The sequence below is a fragment of the Tursiops truncatus genome, chromosome 5 (assembly GCF_011762595.2).
Source record: "Tursiops truncatus isolate mTurTru1 chromosome 5, mTurTru1.mat.Y, whole genome shotgun sequence".
Lineage (NCBI taxonomy): Eukaryota > Metazoa > Chordata > Mammalia > Artiodactyla > Delphinidae > Tursiops > Tursiops truncatus.
The window spans coordinates 116,603,142-116,620,742 of record NC_047038.1 but is presented as its reverse complement, the minus strand read 5'-3'; the positions used below and the strand labels follow the sequence as shown (position 1 = coordinate 116,620,742).

Genomic DNA, 17,601 nt, shown 5'->3' with positions numbered 1-17,601 from the left:
ATATCATATATTTGAAAGTTAAGAAGAGTGAATCTTAAAAGTTCTCAAAACAAGAAAAAAGCTGTTAACTATGTGAAGCGATGGATGTTAACTAAACTTACTGTAGTGATCATTTTGCAATATATACATATATCAAATCATTATGTTGTACACGTAAACTATTACAATATTATATGTCAATTATATCTCAGTTAAAAAAACAGATAACAGGGCTTCCCTGGTGGCACACTGGTTGAGAATCTGCCTGCCAATGCAGGAGACACAGGTTCAAGCCCTGGTCTGGGAAGATCCCACATGCCGCGGAGCAATTAGGTCCATGAGCCATGGCCGCTGAGCCTGCGCGTCTGGAGCCTGTGCTCCGCAACAAGAGAGGCCACGATAGTGAGAGGCCCGTGCACTGCGATGAAGAGTGGCCCCCGCTTGCCACAACTAGAGAAAGCCCTCACACAGAAACGAAGACCCAGCACAGCCAAAAATAAATATAAATAAATAAAATTTAAAAAAAAAACAAAAACAAAAAACAGATAACACCAAATGCTGTTAATGTGTAACATCTGGAGCTCTTACATAATGGTGGGAATGCAAAATGGTATAGCCCTTTGGAAAAGTTTGGCAGTTTCTTACAAATTTAAACATACACTTATCGTACAATCACACTCCTAGGCATTTACCGAAGAAAAAGGAAAAATTATGTCTATACAAAGCCCTGACCACAAATGTCTGTAACAGCTCTATTCATAATTGCCCCAAACTGGAAACAACCAAAACTTCTATCAATATGTGAATGGATAAACAAATTATGATACATCCCTACAATGGTACACTACTCAGCAATAAAACAAAACTAATTACTGATACAAGAAAAAATACAGATAAATCTCAGAAAGCATCATTCTGAGTGAAAGAAATCAGAAACCAAAGTTATATACTGTATAATTCCATCTTATATGATATTCTGGAAAAGGCAAAGCTATAAGGGACAGAAATCACATCAGTAGTTTCCAGAGGTTAAAGGTGGAAGGAGGGAATTGATTACAAAAGGATATACAGGCCTTTGGGGAATGATGGAAATATTCTACATCACAACTGCGGTAGTGGTTACATCACTGTATATATTTTTCCAAATTCATAGAACTGTATATCTAAAATAAATGGATTTAACTGTATGAAAATTATACTTCAATAAATCTGACAGAAAAAAAAACATGCAATCAGAATCCAGCAAACATCAAAAGGACAATACTTGTTGACCAAGGAGATTGCAAGGTTAGTCAACATTAGAAAATCAATCAATGTAATTCACCACACTAAGAAAATAAAGGAGAAAAACCACGTGGTCACCTCAATAGATGCACAAAACGTGTTTTACAAAATACAACACCCAATCATGGAGAAAAAAAACTCTTAGTAAACTAAGAATAAAACTTTTTTTACTCATACTTAGTACATCTACCTTTATGTAGTCCCCTCCCAACTGTACTAGGGTTGGTTTGTGTGACAAACAGAATGCAGCTGAAGTGATGGCATGTCACTTTTGAGACTAGGTTATAAAAGGCACTGCAATTTCTGTGGTTGTGCTCTCTCCCTCTTGGATCACTCCCTCCAGGGGAGCCACCTGCCATGTCATGAGCTGACCTAAGGAGAGGCCTAGGTGGCAGGGAACTGAAACTTCCTGACAAAGGCTACAAGAAGCCAGTGGGAAGCCAGCTGCCCAAGTCAAACCTTCAGATGCAGGCAGCTCTTACTGGCAGCTCGACTGCAACCTCAGGAGAGTCTAAGCCAGAACCGGGGAGCTAGCCGCTCCCAGATTCCTGCCTCTCAGGAACTGGGTGAGTTCATGTTTGTTGTCTTCAGTTTTTTGGTAATTTGTTACACAGCAATAGATAACCAATAGGGTGGGTTAAATACATAAAGACAGATAATCTACTTAGCAAAACCATAATTAAGAGTTAACTGTCAGCAGGAAAAAAAAAAGTTCTTAGGAATAAAGGTAACAAGATTTTAGGGAGAAATTACAAAACATATTTGAAGGACAAAGAATATCTCAGTTAAATGGAGAGATATAAAAGTATCCCTCACCATCTGAATTCAAGCTATAGGTAATCTGGAACCGAATACATTTCTTTTAAGGAAAATATTCATAATCCTGTAGAATGGAAACCACACAAATACTCAGCTAGTGAACATTTTATGGGTAAGCAAACTGGTATGAGTAAATCCTATATAAGATGCTGAGAATATGGCTTTTTAAGCCAACTAATCATTAACTGAATACACCGCAACTATGTAAAGTATGCACACACATACATGATAAAGATCAAACTGGGAACTGAAATTAAAGTGTTGGTGTTTTAGATTCATGGAATTTTTTCCCCCACAGCATTGAAAACATACAAAATACAAATACTATATTGAAAAGGGCAACAAAATTAAAATAGTAATTAAAATGAAAATTAAGAGGCAGGGGACTGCAAAATCCGTTTTAGAGAAGAATTTCACCCAAAATAGTCAAAATAAGTAGTACTGATGTTTAAAAGGATAAGCTTCATTGGTTGTAAACTTCACTTAAACACACGTTACTTCACATAAACACACGTTATTTTATGCCAAAGAACGCTTTGCTACTGAATTCTTTGCTTACCAGTCTTCTGGTTTGACAGCAGAAGGATCAGGGATTTTTGCTCTTTCATCCCAATCATCAGGTTTTTTATCACTGGGATCTTCAATTTCCTTGGGAGGATTGATAGGAGGAACCACATCCTCTAGTAGGTTTCCTTTGTTAACAACTATCTGATCAATTAATACTTCAAATGTGTCATCTGGATTCATCACTAAAGACCAATTTAAACATATTACACTTATCATATTGACAGACATGACATGTTAAAGATAATCTTCTACCCTAAACTTCATGGGTAAAATTTTCTCTCAACCACAATAGAGGAATTACCAACATATTAAATCAAAATACACTGAAATCACTAGATATAATGCTTTCTAAAACCAAAGATAAAATTTTAAGTAATAATAATACTTTAATAAAACACTCCATTACTTCTCAAATAAAAAATACCCAATAGCTAACTCAGCTTAGGACTCACATGACCAGTCAGCTTCACTCTTTCATAGTTACAGAATACAACCCAATCTTCACTATTCTAAAATAATTTTTTGAAATGACCTCAAACTTTAAAAGTTGCAAGTATGCTATAAAGAACTTTATTTTTTCTTGAATTACTTGAGAGTAAATTACTGACCTCATCCGTATCATCCCTGAATGTTTTAATGTATATTTCCTATAAACAAGGACATTCTCCTATATAACCCAAATCTGGGCACCAAAATCAGGAACTTAACATTGATACATTCTTATGATTTCCTAGAAATCTATAAAGATCATTGACATTTCAAATTTATTGATTCATACACTATAGTGAAAAATGTCTTAAGGATGATTGAAAATATTCAACCTCACACTTTAGTACGTTTGTTTTGAGGTAAATTCTAGCTCTTTAAAAGTCCCTAAGCCAAAAGTTTCATAAAGGACTCCCTTATCATTGTAATGACAAAATAAAAGCTCTTTCTCCCTTCTGTAAACATGGGGTGGGGAGTCACTGAGTATAATTTATATCTTTGGAAAGAACTGTAGATGAAAGTAGCTGCCTAACATTTGCTTTTAGTAAGTTAAGGAAGTAGGAGCTGTCAATAAATGTCAGGATGATCCTGACTTAACTAGGTAAATGGGCTACCACTTTCTGTAAAAGCAATGCTGAAGTAATAATCTCCAAAGGTTTCAGTCACAACAATGCCAAATTATTTATATCAAAATCAAATATTGCAATTTATATACAAACTCAAATAATGTAAATGAACACTCAGTATCTTCTCCCTTCTCTTTTTTCTCCACCATTTCCTCTTCTATTACAGCTGAGATTATAAAACTATATTACTACACAAAGGAAAAAAGTCAAGATTGAAGCAGAACTGAGAATAAGATCTTAAATGCAAAAATGTGCTAGACCCTTTCTAATTAAAAAAAAAGACATTTCTCAAGAAAAATCCTGAAAAGACTATTTTCTGAATAAATTTTGCATCTGAATTGTTTTAAAATTATAGTAAATCAGAAAAGCACATGACAATTACATATATGTGAAAAGACATCTTTGCCCAAAATCTTTAGCCAGAAAACCTTTCCGTTTAGAAAACTGTATTCAATGTTCTAAATGAATCTACATCAAAAGACATTGGATTATAAGTCTTTTAAGGGTCCCTGTAAGGTTCTTAGAACAACTACAGGATAATGTTATAAAAATATAGTATTACAGAAAGTTTTTTTTTAAAAAGAAAATAGCCACTCGATAATCCTAGCATAACAAAGTTTTTGTGTATAGTAGTAAGAAAAGCAAATGTTTAAGAGTCAGACTTGAGTTTTAATTCCAGTCTTAACCAATTACTTTTGTTTTCTAGGGCAAGTTACTTAACCTAAATTAAGGCAAAATAGAGAGAAACTGCTCACCTCACAGGACGGTTGTAAACAAAGTGTCTAGCATAGAGCATGGTACCTATCAGGTGATTAATAAAAATTAGTTTTTTCTAGTCTTTTTCTTTTTGTTCGCATAATATGTCTAGTGGCCATCAGGATGTGCCTCCAATTTGAATCTCGTTTTCTTTCCCAATTTTAATATTATAAACGTCTCTTCCTTGTTGCCAAATATTTTCATAGTTATCATTTTGTATTGTACAGAAAGAAAACCACTACTGTAACATTTGGGTTGCTTCCAATTTACAGTATATTTTTACACATAGGTCATTTTCTTTCTTCTGGATTATTTTCTTTGGATAAATTCCTGAAAGTAGAATTGTGGCCTTTGATTACACTACCAAAGTGCTTTTGACCAGGTTTATACAAAGTCTAATTAAAATTCATTTTTTCTAGTTATAATTTCTCATTATCTCTACATTTCTACAGTTTACTTTATGCTCCCCAAAATGTCTAGTACTATTTTCCAATTTCAGAAAAAGGTCTTTGATATCAATACTGATATTAAAAATAAAATTGGTCCCTGTGTTGGCCAAATGAATGTTTCTGTAACTGCAGTTTTTGGAAAGAAAACTGAAATACCTTAGTCTTGGATGGAGTTGTCCTGTTAGGTTCTGACATGCTGTGATTTTAAGTAATCATGGGCAGAACAAACCTCTATAATTGTATGTTCTTGGGAAGAGGAGAAACAATCCCATGTAGTGTTCCTCCTAGTCAACATATACGCAAACTCCTAGTTACAAAAGTAAAGCTAAGTATGTTAATAGATGGTCGCTCAATGCTTTCCCTTTCAAAGTTTTCCCACAACTACCATAAGGCAGGACCCAACAATGACAAATGCCTATAGAATAAAGTCTAATATTAAGGGCTTCCTCCTCTTTAACCTTTTTCTCCAGTTTTCTATTCTTTCAGCACCACTAATGTCAGGGTGCCTAAAATATCCCTTTCCTCTCCTATCTTCCACATTATATCTACACTTCAAGACTAAGTCAAATATAACCGCCTTCACTAGGTTTTCTCCAAGTTTCCAAACTGGAAGTAATATTGTTTTTGAGCTCTTAACTGTACCTCATACGACACTTTACTTTCTACCTGTGCTATGTGTGTATTATTCTCCTAAAAATATAAGCCCTTAACAGAAGGACCTGTGTTTCTCCCAAAGCACTTGCCACGAAAACACTGGTAGTCAGCAAATATCTTTGAATTAATGAATGAATTAAAAGGACATACCAAGGGTATAAAGATGAGTCTTCCTGTCTGTAAAGAACTTTTTAAGGTCTACATCTGGAGGTTTGGCATGCTTCTCTTCAAAAACTCCAGTTTGGGGATGTTTGTGTCTGAAGATAAAATGAAGTTTATAATCTTCTCCACATTTATCTGGTCCAAACATAATGGTATAGGATGTTTTATCATAAAAGTTTTCCTTCAAAGAGAGATGAGTATTGGGATTAGTCCAGAATTAGAGTATTTAATGGATTTCTCTATTCTACCCCACTGGGTAGAGTTCACAAAAATGTATCAAATGCTAATTCACCAAAGAATTAGTTGACACAATTGACAATAAAGGATGTGGAAAACACAACAAATTTTATTTCAAAATAGTTTTTTAAGTGCACACATTACTTCCATCCTCAAGATGTAGGAGAGAAGCTGGAACCACCCTAGCAACATCATAATGTTTTAGTTACTCTATATAGATTGTATTAATATTTTATTAAGAAAATTAAGCACAGAGAAAAGCATTCTGTGACTTAAGACTACAGTGCCTACTTAGCCATTACTACTATTCAGTAAGACACCAGAAAATGGCGCCCCTTAGCACAATGTGAAGAAGAGATTCAGACTCTTGATTTGACAGACTGTGTCTGTCAAAAGCAGACACTGCAACATGCTCCCCATTTCATAATTGGTCATTTCTCTTCATTTGGCATGGACACTGGTTAAGAGCATGGGATCTGGAGTTCAAATCCTACCGTTGCCTTTAAACCAGCTGTGTGTGGCCCTGAGCAAATTTCTTAACCTCCTTGTGGTTCTATTTCATTACCTCTGATGAAGATAATAATAGTACGTACCTTATAAGGTTTCTCTGAGGATTAACTGAATTAATTAGATAAAGTGCTTAGAAAAATACTTGGTATTTGACTTTATTATTGCCATTGTACCTTCAGGTGATCATCACCTCACAATACCTAAGTGTTTCACCATCTACTACAAATGGCTTCCCCTTTACCTGATCCTAATAACAGTAAATGAATCCTTTAATCTGTTTCATAGCCACGCATTCTGACAAATATCTCATTAATGTCTCATTTATCTTATTATTGTTATATGCAGAAATCCTGACATAGCCTCCTGTAGGAGGATGCTATAAGAAATGTCTCCAAACCTCAAATGGTCCTAACGTAACCTGCTTCACTATGAAAACATTTTTAACTTAGTAAATTTTTGCAGACTGCCAATTCCTGAACTGGCCCGCCTTTTTAATTTGGTTCTTTGGCCATTGTGTTTTACTGCTTTGCTCTGTTATCTTACTTCTCCTGTGATTATTATTTTGTAAAGAAAATAACTGTAAGCTGATCTTTTAGTGACATTTATAAGCACCAGGTTATTTTTTATTTATAGACACAGCAAACTTTTTTATGTGGCTAATGATTACAAAACTGATGCCATCAAGTAACAAAGCTGTGTATGAAACTTGAAGGCGCACTGTAAAAGCTATATAAACTCATGGTGGGTAAAAATTTTCAAAGTTATTTTCGATTTCAGTTGAAAATGAAAATTTCAGTTGTGTCAATTGCTCCTTAAAAATACTTATTAACTTTAATAAGGTTTTCTTAAACATTAAAATATCATACCAGATTCAAACCATCAGTGTCTGCTAGGAGTTTAATGTATGCACCTCCACAATCAATACCATCTTGAAAATTTACTTCATATCTAAATGAAGGGAAAAAGAATCATACTGCTGATAAATAAAAATTACTAACTGTTCTTCAAAATCTAATGTATTACTCTCAATTCATTTAGACACAAACATTTTACATTACCAGAAAGCTCATACAAAGCATATCCACAACCTATAGGGAACAAGCAGAAATGACTTTTCTGTGCACATCCTTAAAATATTAAAAACAGAATGATTATAATCAACTATACAAAAGCCAACCAATTTGTTGAAATAATTTTTTCATCAAAACTGTTGAATTAAGAATAAAATACTTTGACTAAAACTTTTAACAGGAAACTTCCAATTAAAATAAGGTACGTACTATATATAGTCTTTATAAACTAAAAACAAAGACTATGGGGGTCATGGCTACAGCACAAATTTCTAAGAAATTGCTAATGATCCTAGATATCCAGTCTGCTACTAATTTGTCTTTTAGTTCAGCTACACTGAAACCATGTTAAATAAGTTGTACATTTAATTAAATACCACCAGCAAAGAGATTTCATAATCTCAGTCAATAACCTGGAATATTCCAGATCTTAACAGCCAGGAGATAGGGGAAACACAGTGTAACAGCTAAAAGAGTGAAGTGACATGGCAGTCTCTTCATAGATTTACAACACTCTAATTCTCAGCAAAAGTTCTGTTGTTGTTTTGTCTTATTTAGGCAATGACAGTCTTACTGAACACTATTTAGAAGAGATTTTTAGTAAATTGATGAATTACATGTAACAAACTGGTTATCAAACTGAAAAACAGTGAAAACCAAAAACGTTATGATTTGGTTTAATGAATTAAAGCAAAAAGAGATGAAAACTAGAGGAGCAACAGGACACAGTGATAATTTTAATGAAGGACTATAGTTTAAAATGTTTCTGAAGAAAGTTTAGAGACAAAGTAAAAAAAAAAAAAAAGCATACAAAAGTTTGACAGTTTGAACCCAATTAGTATATGTATTTTGTATAGAAAAGAAATAGAGAAAATACAGTAAACTTTTAAGTGATCATCTCTGAGTTGCTGGAGATTATGGTGATTTCTCCTCCCTACTTTCTACTCTGCTTTATTTCTCAAGATATCTGCAACAGTGGTTACAAGCAAGTACTTCTGAGTCAGGAAGACCTGAGACCTTGGCTAAAGGCACGTTACTGAAGCTCTAGTCTCTATTTGCTCATCTGTAACGTGGGAATATTGCCCATACCTACACCTCAAAGGACTGTTATGATGATTAGAAGTTGTCATGCACAGTAATGGGCCAATAAATGCTCAAAAATGTTAGCTTCTGTTATGATCAGAAGAAAAGTTTTGTTTTGTTCTTTTTCATTTTTTAAATAGTTTGTTTCCTCAAAGCCTTATCAATACTTTTAAGCAGTAGCTGATAAACCTTTTTTTCATGAAACATGTCTTTGAAGAGTACAAAGTAAAAGAAATGGTGCATAATGTGAACTAAAGGTAAATATTTGCTACTCTAAGTAAAATAAAATAAAAAGAGATATAGTTTTAGCATAGGTGATCCAAGGAAAAAGGGTTCTGTGAAAAGAACTAGAGAGAACAATTGTGTAAATTGTCTCTATAAATGTTAAGACAGCTCTGCTGTCTTAGTATGCCTAGACTCGATCACTATGTCTATTTCATACGCTGCAAACTTCCAGATTTTTCAAATCATTAACTTGTGCCTAGTATAAATAGTTCACAATGGATTTGAGGATCAGTGAAATGTATGTCATAGAGCTTCATTGCTGCTAATCTTAGATCATAGGAAAAATGAGGACAAATGCAGAATATATGTTAACCCTATTTTCTTTAGAGTAGCATTTTCTAAACTGTCCCATGAAATAGTAATTATTGCTAAGGGGGCAAAAAACTTCTGTGGTCAATTATGTTTGCGAAATACAATATTCAAGTTAAAAACAGGTTTTCATACAGAGAACTTCTCAAAGTCTTTAATGGGCAAATATGCTTCCTTATCTTTAAGGTTCAGATATTCTTAGTTTCTGAAACTTATATGACCACATAATGCATATTAATATGTACACAATTTGGAAAAAGCAGCTTTAGAGTAAAGTTATGTCATAAATCTATAGTATTTATAGTAGTTAATATAAAATTTTTTATTTATCTCATCTCATCAAAATTAAGAATAACAAATATTCACTACCCTTCTTTGAACTGTTTTCAAGCATATCAAACACTGCTATTCCATTCTTCTTGATTCTCCTTTTCTTTTTTCAGAATAATAATTTCACAGCTGCTTTAATACTTTTTTTAGACTTACTATCTTTGCTTCTAATCTCGCAAGCTGTCTTTCACTTGCTTGCCTAGCAGTGATTTATACTTCCTGAAAATACCAAATTTGATTCATTTTACTCTGGAGAAGTTAAACTTTATATTATTTTCCGTTACCCTTTCAGTTAAGCCACAAAGGATTAAAATAGAGAATGATATTATATTCACCTAACTTCAACAGAATAAGAAGATTACTTTCAAATTTTCAAGAAAAAAGAAACTCCAAACTCTGAATAATGACATATATCAAGCTCAAATATTAATCCCAATAAGTACTTATAACAATATTTTTCATTTGTTTAAATGGTTGTATACTCTTTGACATTATTTGATATTTTAAATTTATTGAAATAACAGTGCAACTAAGCCAAAGCATCACAGCTGAAAAATTAGCCCAATTATACCAAATGCCATATTGTTTTAAATTTCTAAAATACAAAATGGCATTTTAGTTACACCACATAGGAATATATTTAACATGTTAACAAAAAACTGAAGTGGTTCTGGAGTGTTAAGTTTACAGTTAATGGTATTTCCTTACACTGTAATTAACTTCGGACAGCCCAATCATCTAAGGTAGAAAGTAACATTTCTACATTTCCTTTTCTTTGTTTTTAATATGAATTTCATTGGTTTTGTAATTATATTTGTACACACCTATTTTGGTTTTACACCAGTATAGGTGAAACAGCTTGAGGAATTTACACTGGATTTTACGACAGTTACACATGCAAACAACATGACAATAAAACTAGTTTATGTCATATTGCAGGGGAGGGAAGGGGTGACTGTCTGTGACATCATGTGCCCTTTAAAAGGGCACTTCCTCTTTAAAAGGAATTTGCTGCCTTTGGATCTTATCACTGGTTTACCAGCAATATTTATGGTTCCATTCTGAATATACTGAGGTTAATATATCTTAATAGCAAGTCATTTTAAGTAAAGAGTTAAAATAAAAATGGTGATTTTAGTATGCACTATACAGTTTATGGTGGTGGAATGTTGCATATTACAGCATATATTATATAATTTTTCAACTAACCTGCTTTTCTCTCGAAACCTCAGGGTGTCTGTGTGTATACATGCATTGTGTATTTAAGCAAATGAAATGGAAAAGGAAAATCTGGTTTTTTATGCCCATTTTATACCCATTATACCTATATTCAGAAGCCAAACTATATAAAACTAATATAAATGTCAGAAAAAGTATTAAAAACATAATAAAACTTACTGTACTATCAGAGGTTTATCAGCAAAGATGAAAGGTTTTGCTAATACAGCAGATATTGCATGATGCTTTGCTCTAGATTTCAACACCAGTCCTCGGTCACCAGGTACTCGATATTCTTTCAATTCTTCTATTTCCCATCTTCCTAAAATACAAAACAAAGCAAGTTAAACTAAAACCAAAAACACTGACTTAAGAATTATTTATCAGAAGTGGTGACCAATAAGATTCTTCCATGAAGGCTACTTTGGAAAAAATAAAATCACATTTTAAATCAGAAAATAATATCTGCACCTGAATGTATGTATGTTCTCTTTTTCTCTTAAAACTGTGGAAACTAATAAATAACAGACCCTACAGTACTTAATTAAAGCACCTCTAAAGCTGGCTTAGTTTGGATTTCTCTGAAAGACTGTAATCAATGAAATCGCAAAATGTGGTTTGTCTCATACGGTCTATCAACATTGTATTTTTAAAATGAGGTATTTTTAAATTACACAGGAGACAAAGTACATTCTTAACAGAAAATGAGTTTGCCTCAGTCAATTTTTTTGAAATTTATGGTATCATCAGCTACTTTTCTTACTTTGCAGAAGTTATTGTAGAGATTTAAATTTTAATTTGACAATTGTTATGCCCAAAGAACACAAACTAAAGTTAACACTTCCTAAGCTAAGCCAATCAGTTCTCAGAACTTTTGGCCAAGGAAGTCATACATACTAGATAAGCACTAGGCTGTAGCACAGCAAAGCTGAGTTAGGTCCTCTCTGGGCTGGAATTTCCCATGTTTAAGATCAGGAAGCTCCTGCAATTAGATCACAGGCAGCATATAATGCAAAGCTAGACGGGTTAGCTGCAGCCCCAAAGCTGTGGATTGGACTTTCCTCCTTTACTCTTTTTAAAACAGAAAATAACTAATTTATATTAATTTGTATAAAATGTTCTAGCTTTGAAAATTAGAGGTATCGCCTATTCCAAGAAAACTCAATTTAGCAAAAACTGGCTATTTTCCGGTATTGTGCCAACTTGAAATATTAATGGGCACTTTTGAATTACTAATGTACTTTATACACGTTTTTTTCTTTCTAAAAAAACAACAGTGCAAGAACCTGACAGTCTCATGAACCAGAGAAGGGTATATTTTGGTCTATCATTGTGCACACAGTATTGGGTTCTTAAGAATCCATTTTTTAAAGTTTTCAAGTTTATTTCCCTTTTTGTCCCCTAATTTGGCTATAGTGTACTTTTCTAAAAAAAGTGAATTCTTTTGGTTTTTCTTCTCTCACACTGATGAGCAACTGTATTATCACTGCCAACCTGTGGCTTGACCAAATCACAAAGGTCTTCTTTTAAGAAGTAACAACTTTATCTTTAGGGGTTTTAGGATACTGATAGTAAAGGCCTTTTTAAACTATGTTGCCTTCTTTTGTAATTACATGCATACATTTATCCGCTATGAAAAGGTACTATCTAAAAGTACTACTTTAATTTTAGAAAACCTGTGACAAGGTGATTATTCTTCAAGGACAAGAGGTTTTTCCCAACTTCAAATCAACAATAACTTTTCATTAACCAATCATTTACTCAAATTCTATACAGTGCCAGGTAATATGAACGCTGATGTAACTATAATTTCAAAAAGAATTCACAAAATTTTATAAGATATCCTGAAAGTTGGTCACTTAAAGAATTGGTGATTTTTTAAACAGCTGTACTTTTATTAATAACTTAATCTGAAAAATTTAAATAAGTCTCCTCCAAATGCAAACCCTGTTACCCAGCACATAATTTTTCACACAGATTTGCTTACTCCTGAAAATACAGGAATTAGTTTTACTCAAGTGGCACTTGACAGAAGCTGTGATTAACGACTAGAAATACTAAATATTCCTGCAAAGAAACTGATATTGGTCTCAACTAACCACTATATAAACAACATTGCTAATATTTATATACAAAATGCCATTTTCAGGACCTGGAACTTTAAGAGATTCTGTATTTTTCAAAGTTGCTTTCAAGAAATTGAAAAAAGTCAACCAAACATACCAAATCTAATATGCTAAAAAATTATTTTCGTGGATAATTTTGTTTAATAAGACTACAGACCAAACTTAGGTGTTAAGAAGCTTGTTTTCTGCTTGCTTGAGTTCTAATTTTAAGCTGGGGGGGAAAAACTCATTTAAACACTAAGTCATTTTTGTCCAGCAAGAAATAGAGACAAACTTACTCCTAAAATAGACCATATCCTAATTTTAGGAAAACTCCATCAAAAGATACTTCTAAAACACAAACATAAAGCAAATATCTACCCAATGCTGTTCTAAAAAAACTGTAAAGTAAGCTAAACATAGATGTTTTAAGTCAAGCATTCTGTTCGATGGCAGGTATTTCTGTGGGTATTATTTTAGGTAGTGTTCTATCTCTGCAGACTTGCTGCTTCTTTGAGGGAAATTATTCTTTTCTCTAAATGGATTTAGAATGAATGCAGTATTGCTTGCTATGGGCATATGGTAGAGTTCTTTTTGGAGTACATAAGCATACACACTGGGATCGAGAACACTACAAAGGAAGACATGTAGGCATGATCTTTATCTCACACTAAAACAGACACTATGAAACGGAAGTAGACAGCTGCCATCCTATACATGCTGTTAGTTGTTCTGTTGTTATTCTCATGTAATGCCTGTTGGAGTCTCAGTGTGAGGTCACATCCTTATGGGTCTGAGGTCCTCTGAGAGAGAGGAAATTCCCACTATCTGTCACCTCGACTGAGGCTGATCCTGCTTTAGGATGTAACAACTGAGGAGGCTGGTTTTAGACTAAGAGGAGGAAGAAATTCTTCCGTCACACTCCAGGAGAGTCCTGTTGGGGAAGAAAAGTTGACCCTTGCATACAGGACTTTTCCTTCACAGTGAAGCGTGAAGATAACCTATCAGAGACACAGTGATAATGGCTGTGGGCTAGGAGCCACATGTCCCACAGCTCTCATAAATGTCCTCTAGGAGGACCCTGCCGAAAGTTATAACTTGATCTAGGCGGCCCATGCTTGAGAGAAAACAGTAGAGAACAGCAGTAGCCTGGGAAATCCTGCAAGAGACTAACTGCAGTGGAGTGAATATTTAACTGTTCAGAGTTAGAAAACTGGATGGTGGCTTAAGTATGGATTACCTGGACTTCCAGAAATATTGGAAAGGAGACAAAAGACTCTATTTGTCTTTTGACAAGATTCTGTTGTGAAGCAGGATGGGGCCTCAGGTATATTTAATAAATATATAATCTCAAAAGCTAGTGAACTCTGGGTCATACTGCTTATGTTGAATATTTAAATAAATATTTTACCATCATATATAGAAATCTCCGCATCTGTATCATCTTTTTTTGCTTTTGATAAGACCCACCTATAAATAAAGTTGAAAGAAATGTATATCATTAAAAATAAAACTATTTATAGATACAATGCATATCAGAAATACAACAGAAGATTACCCAATAGTCGCTTTTCCTTCTAAGATAAATGAATACTTAGAGGCTAAATAAGGATGTCTACACATAATCCTGTAAAGCTAGAGTTAAATTAAATTTAGAATCTGTAATTTACTAGCTGTGTGATCATAGCTAAGGTACACTAAGCCTCAGTTTCCTCACTGGTAAAAGGCAGATAAAGATAGTTCTTACCCACCTACTTAGGACAGTGTTTGGCATATAATGATCAATAAATAATAACTTTTATTGTTTTTTTACTATTTTTTAGGATAAAACATTAACTTGAATTTGTCATCTGAAATTATGTTATTAATATCTGTCCTAAGGAAAGAAGAAATGTAAGTTTTCACTTTACATTCATGATTCATTTGTATATTTTCTTTGTATAAATGATAACAATTCAAATTAAACACTTCTATCAATAATAAAAATGTGTTAAGGTATTGGTTTACACCGTGAAATAAAGTATGTTAACCCTTTTTTAAGGTACTGTGGTAGAGGCAATTTTCATAGGCTAACAACCAATAACTTCAAAAAAGCTAATCAAATCAAGGAAAAAATTCTCCTGAATGAATACTCACCCAGCCAACCTTCCACTATCAAAAGTTTCCGTAAAATATACTTCTCCTATAGGTTGAGGTGTCTTATATTTAATCTAGAAAATAGATTTTAAAAATCTAAAGTTATTCACCTTCACAAATATTTTAATTAAATAATCTCACTAATTAAGAACCTAGTATGGAATTCACATATAGGTAATATAGATAGATGGTAGGTGACATGGTCTCTGGTCTCAAAACTTTGTATTCTACTGGTAAGAAAATACAGAAGAATATAAGACATACACGGTGGAAAAAAACTCTATGTGCAAACAGAATACACTGACTCCTAACACAGGAGGGATGGGAGGCAGTAATTAGCCAAGGCCTCATGATGCAGTGGATGTGGCTTTGAAAGGATTCTAACAGGTGACAATATATGAGGATAAAAAGTCATCAGAAACAAAAGATGTAAGATGAAAAACATGTAAGATGAAAAACTTAGTAAGCACATAGGTTAGTTTAAAATTAACTCTTAAATTTCACTGTTATGTAACTAGAGGATGATGACAACATTCTGAGAAATTAGAAACCCAGAGGAAAAATAGGATTCAAAAGAGAAAGGACTGCAAAGCAATTATCTCAAAGCATTGTTTCAAGTGCCATGTAAGTGTTAGCCGCTATGATGATAATGATGATGGGGGGGGCGTGATTTGATGGCTCTTTTAATCCTCATAATATTTCTATGCGGGAAGTACTTTATTGTTCCCATTTTACGTATGATGAAACTGTGGGAGACAGGCAAAATAATTTGCCCACTGTCATACAGTTAGACACTTGCAGGACTTAAAAGATATGAGCCTAGGTTCTAAAGGTTATACACTTAACCACTACACTATACCGAATGCACCAATAAAATAATTTAAATTTATTGACAAATTGTCAAAAGATTTTTTTTTTTTTTTTTTTTTGCGGTACGCGGGCCTCTCACAGTTGTGGCGTCTCCCGTTGCGGAGAACAGGCTCCAGACGCGCAGGCTCAGTGGCCACGGCTCACAGGCCCAGCCGGTCTGCGGCATGTGGGATCTTCCCGGACCGGGGCACGAACCCGTGTCCCCTGCATCGGCAGGTGGACTCTCAACCACTGTGCCACCAGGGAAGCCCTCAAAAGATAATTTGAACTGATGATGAATAAATAAAATTTTGCTTACAGTAATACATAAATCTTGGTCCTTTCTTAATCAGCCTTTATGATTTTACCTGTATGTTTAATTATGAAATTTCTTCTCTCAGCCTTAAGAGAAAAGCATACAGAAGTACTTCTACTATTTTCACTGTCCCTACCCTTCCCTAATAGTACATTTCCTGTCTAAGGGAGGAAAATCAGTAATTAAACAAAATCCCACACACTTACTAACAGGTCAATATTCTGCTACCCAAATTGCAAATCTCCCATGAAGTTTTCTGAATTAGAACTTACAACTTTACTGTTCTCTATATTTTTATGGATTGGCAAAAATGGGCAATGGTGTTACAAGAGGCTTCCTTCTGTTAGACGACCCTTTAAATCACCAGCAATTTATTTTGCGCTTTATTTATACTTCACTTGTACTTTACCATATCTAGATTGCTCATGCTATAAAATTAGAAGCATCAAAAATTTTTCCCCCCATTTCTTATCATCTTCTCAAATTATCATCAAATATAGTTAAGAGTCATAGGTATCTGAAATTTCTTTGAAGTATTAACCTCCAAAACCCTCACAGTAGCTGTATCTAAGTCAGCCATAAGCACTTTGATTACTACTTAGTTTCTGTGGATCACAGAACCAGGTTTTAAAAGAAATGTCCTTGTGGAGCTTAAAACTTAACAGAAGAAAGAATATTCACCTTAAGCAGCTAAACAACACTTGCATTTGCAAATTAAAGACTCTAAAAGGAAGTCTGTAACAACTATATATTATTCTCCTTGGCCCTTTAACAGTGGCTAGCACAATATAATTGATACTTCCTCACCAAAAATATTCTGAAAAAATTTTCTGATTGTCTCAATATTAGATATGAATATTCTCAATGTGAAAGCTCTTATGGATTGTCAAAGTGTACAAAAACCTCCAGACTCCTGTTTTCCAGACTCCTATCAGTCACCACCTCAAGACACACATCTTAATGCTGAGACAGAAACACTGTGAGCCTTACTAAATGCCTACCTCATCACCACTCCCCTTTCTAATTCATCCTATTTAGCATTTTCTTCCCTCAGAGAAATAAAGAAACACTACTTTCTTTACTTCTAGGAAAAAATTATACTACCTTTTCTTTTATCTGAAAAGGGCTTGCAGTGTCAAAAATAAGACTAAAAACCTTTCCCTTAGCTAAAGTATTTAGTCCTCTTTAGCCAGTGATGAACTCCTAGTTTGATAGTAAAGACCTTCCCCATATTTATTTGGTAATAAAACTGTGCTAGGTGCCATGCACAAATTAAAAACACAGCAACAAATAGTTGGAAAAAGGCAATGTTTTTCCTATTTATATTGAAACTAAAGACTATTTGAATAGAAGTGAATCTCAAGAAATTAG

General features: G+C 33.8%; 1 protein-coding gene across 6 annotated transcripts in view; it reads right to left on the bottom strand.

Annotated features, from left to right (window-relative positions):
* Window positions 1-17,601, bottom strand: part of CLGN (calmegin) — a 55,897-nt gene that overhangs the window by 14,408 nt on the left and 23,888 nt on the right. For all 6 annotated transcript variants that reach the window (XM_073805548.1, XM_033857351.2, XM_019926500.3 and 3 more), the window contains 6 exons: window positions 15,066-15,139; window positions 14,341-14,399; window positions 11,005-11,146; window positions 7,396-7,477; window positions 5,771-5,963; window positions 2,642-2,831 (listed from right to left, as the gene is read on the bottom strand). In XM_073805548.1, coding sequence (XP_073661649.1) covers window positions 2,642-2,831; window positions 5,771-5,963; window positions 7,396-7,477; window positions 11,005-11,146; window positions 14,341-14,399; window positions 15,066-15,139 — 740 coding nt within the window. The remainder of the gene's footprint in view (window positions 1-2,641; window positions 2,832-5,770; window positions 5,964-7,395; window positions 7,478-11,004; window positions 11,147-14,340; window positions 14,400-15,065; window positions 15,140-17,601) is intronic.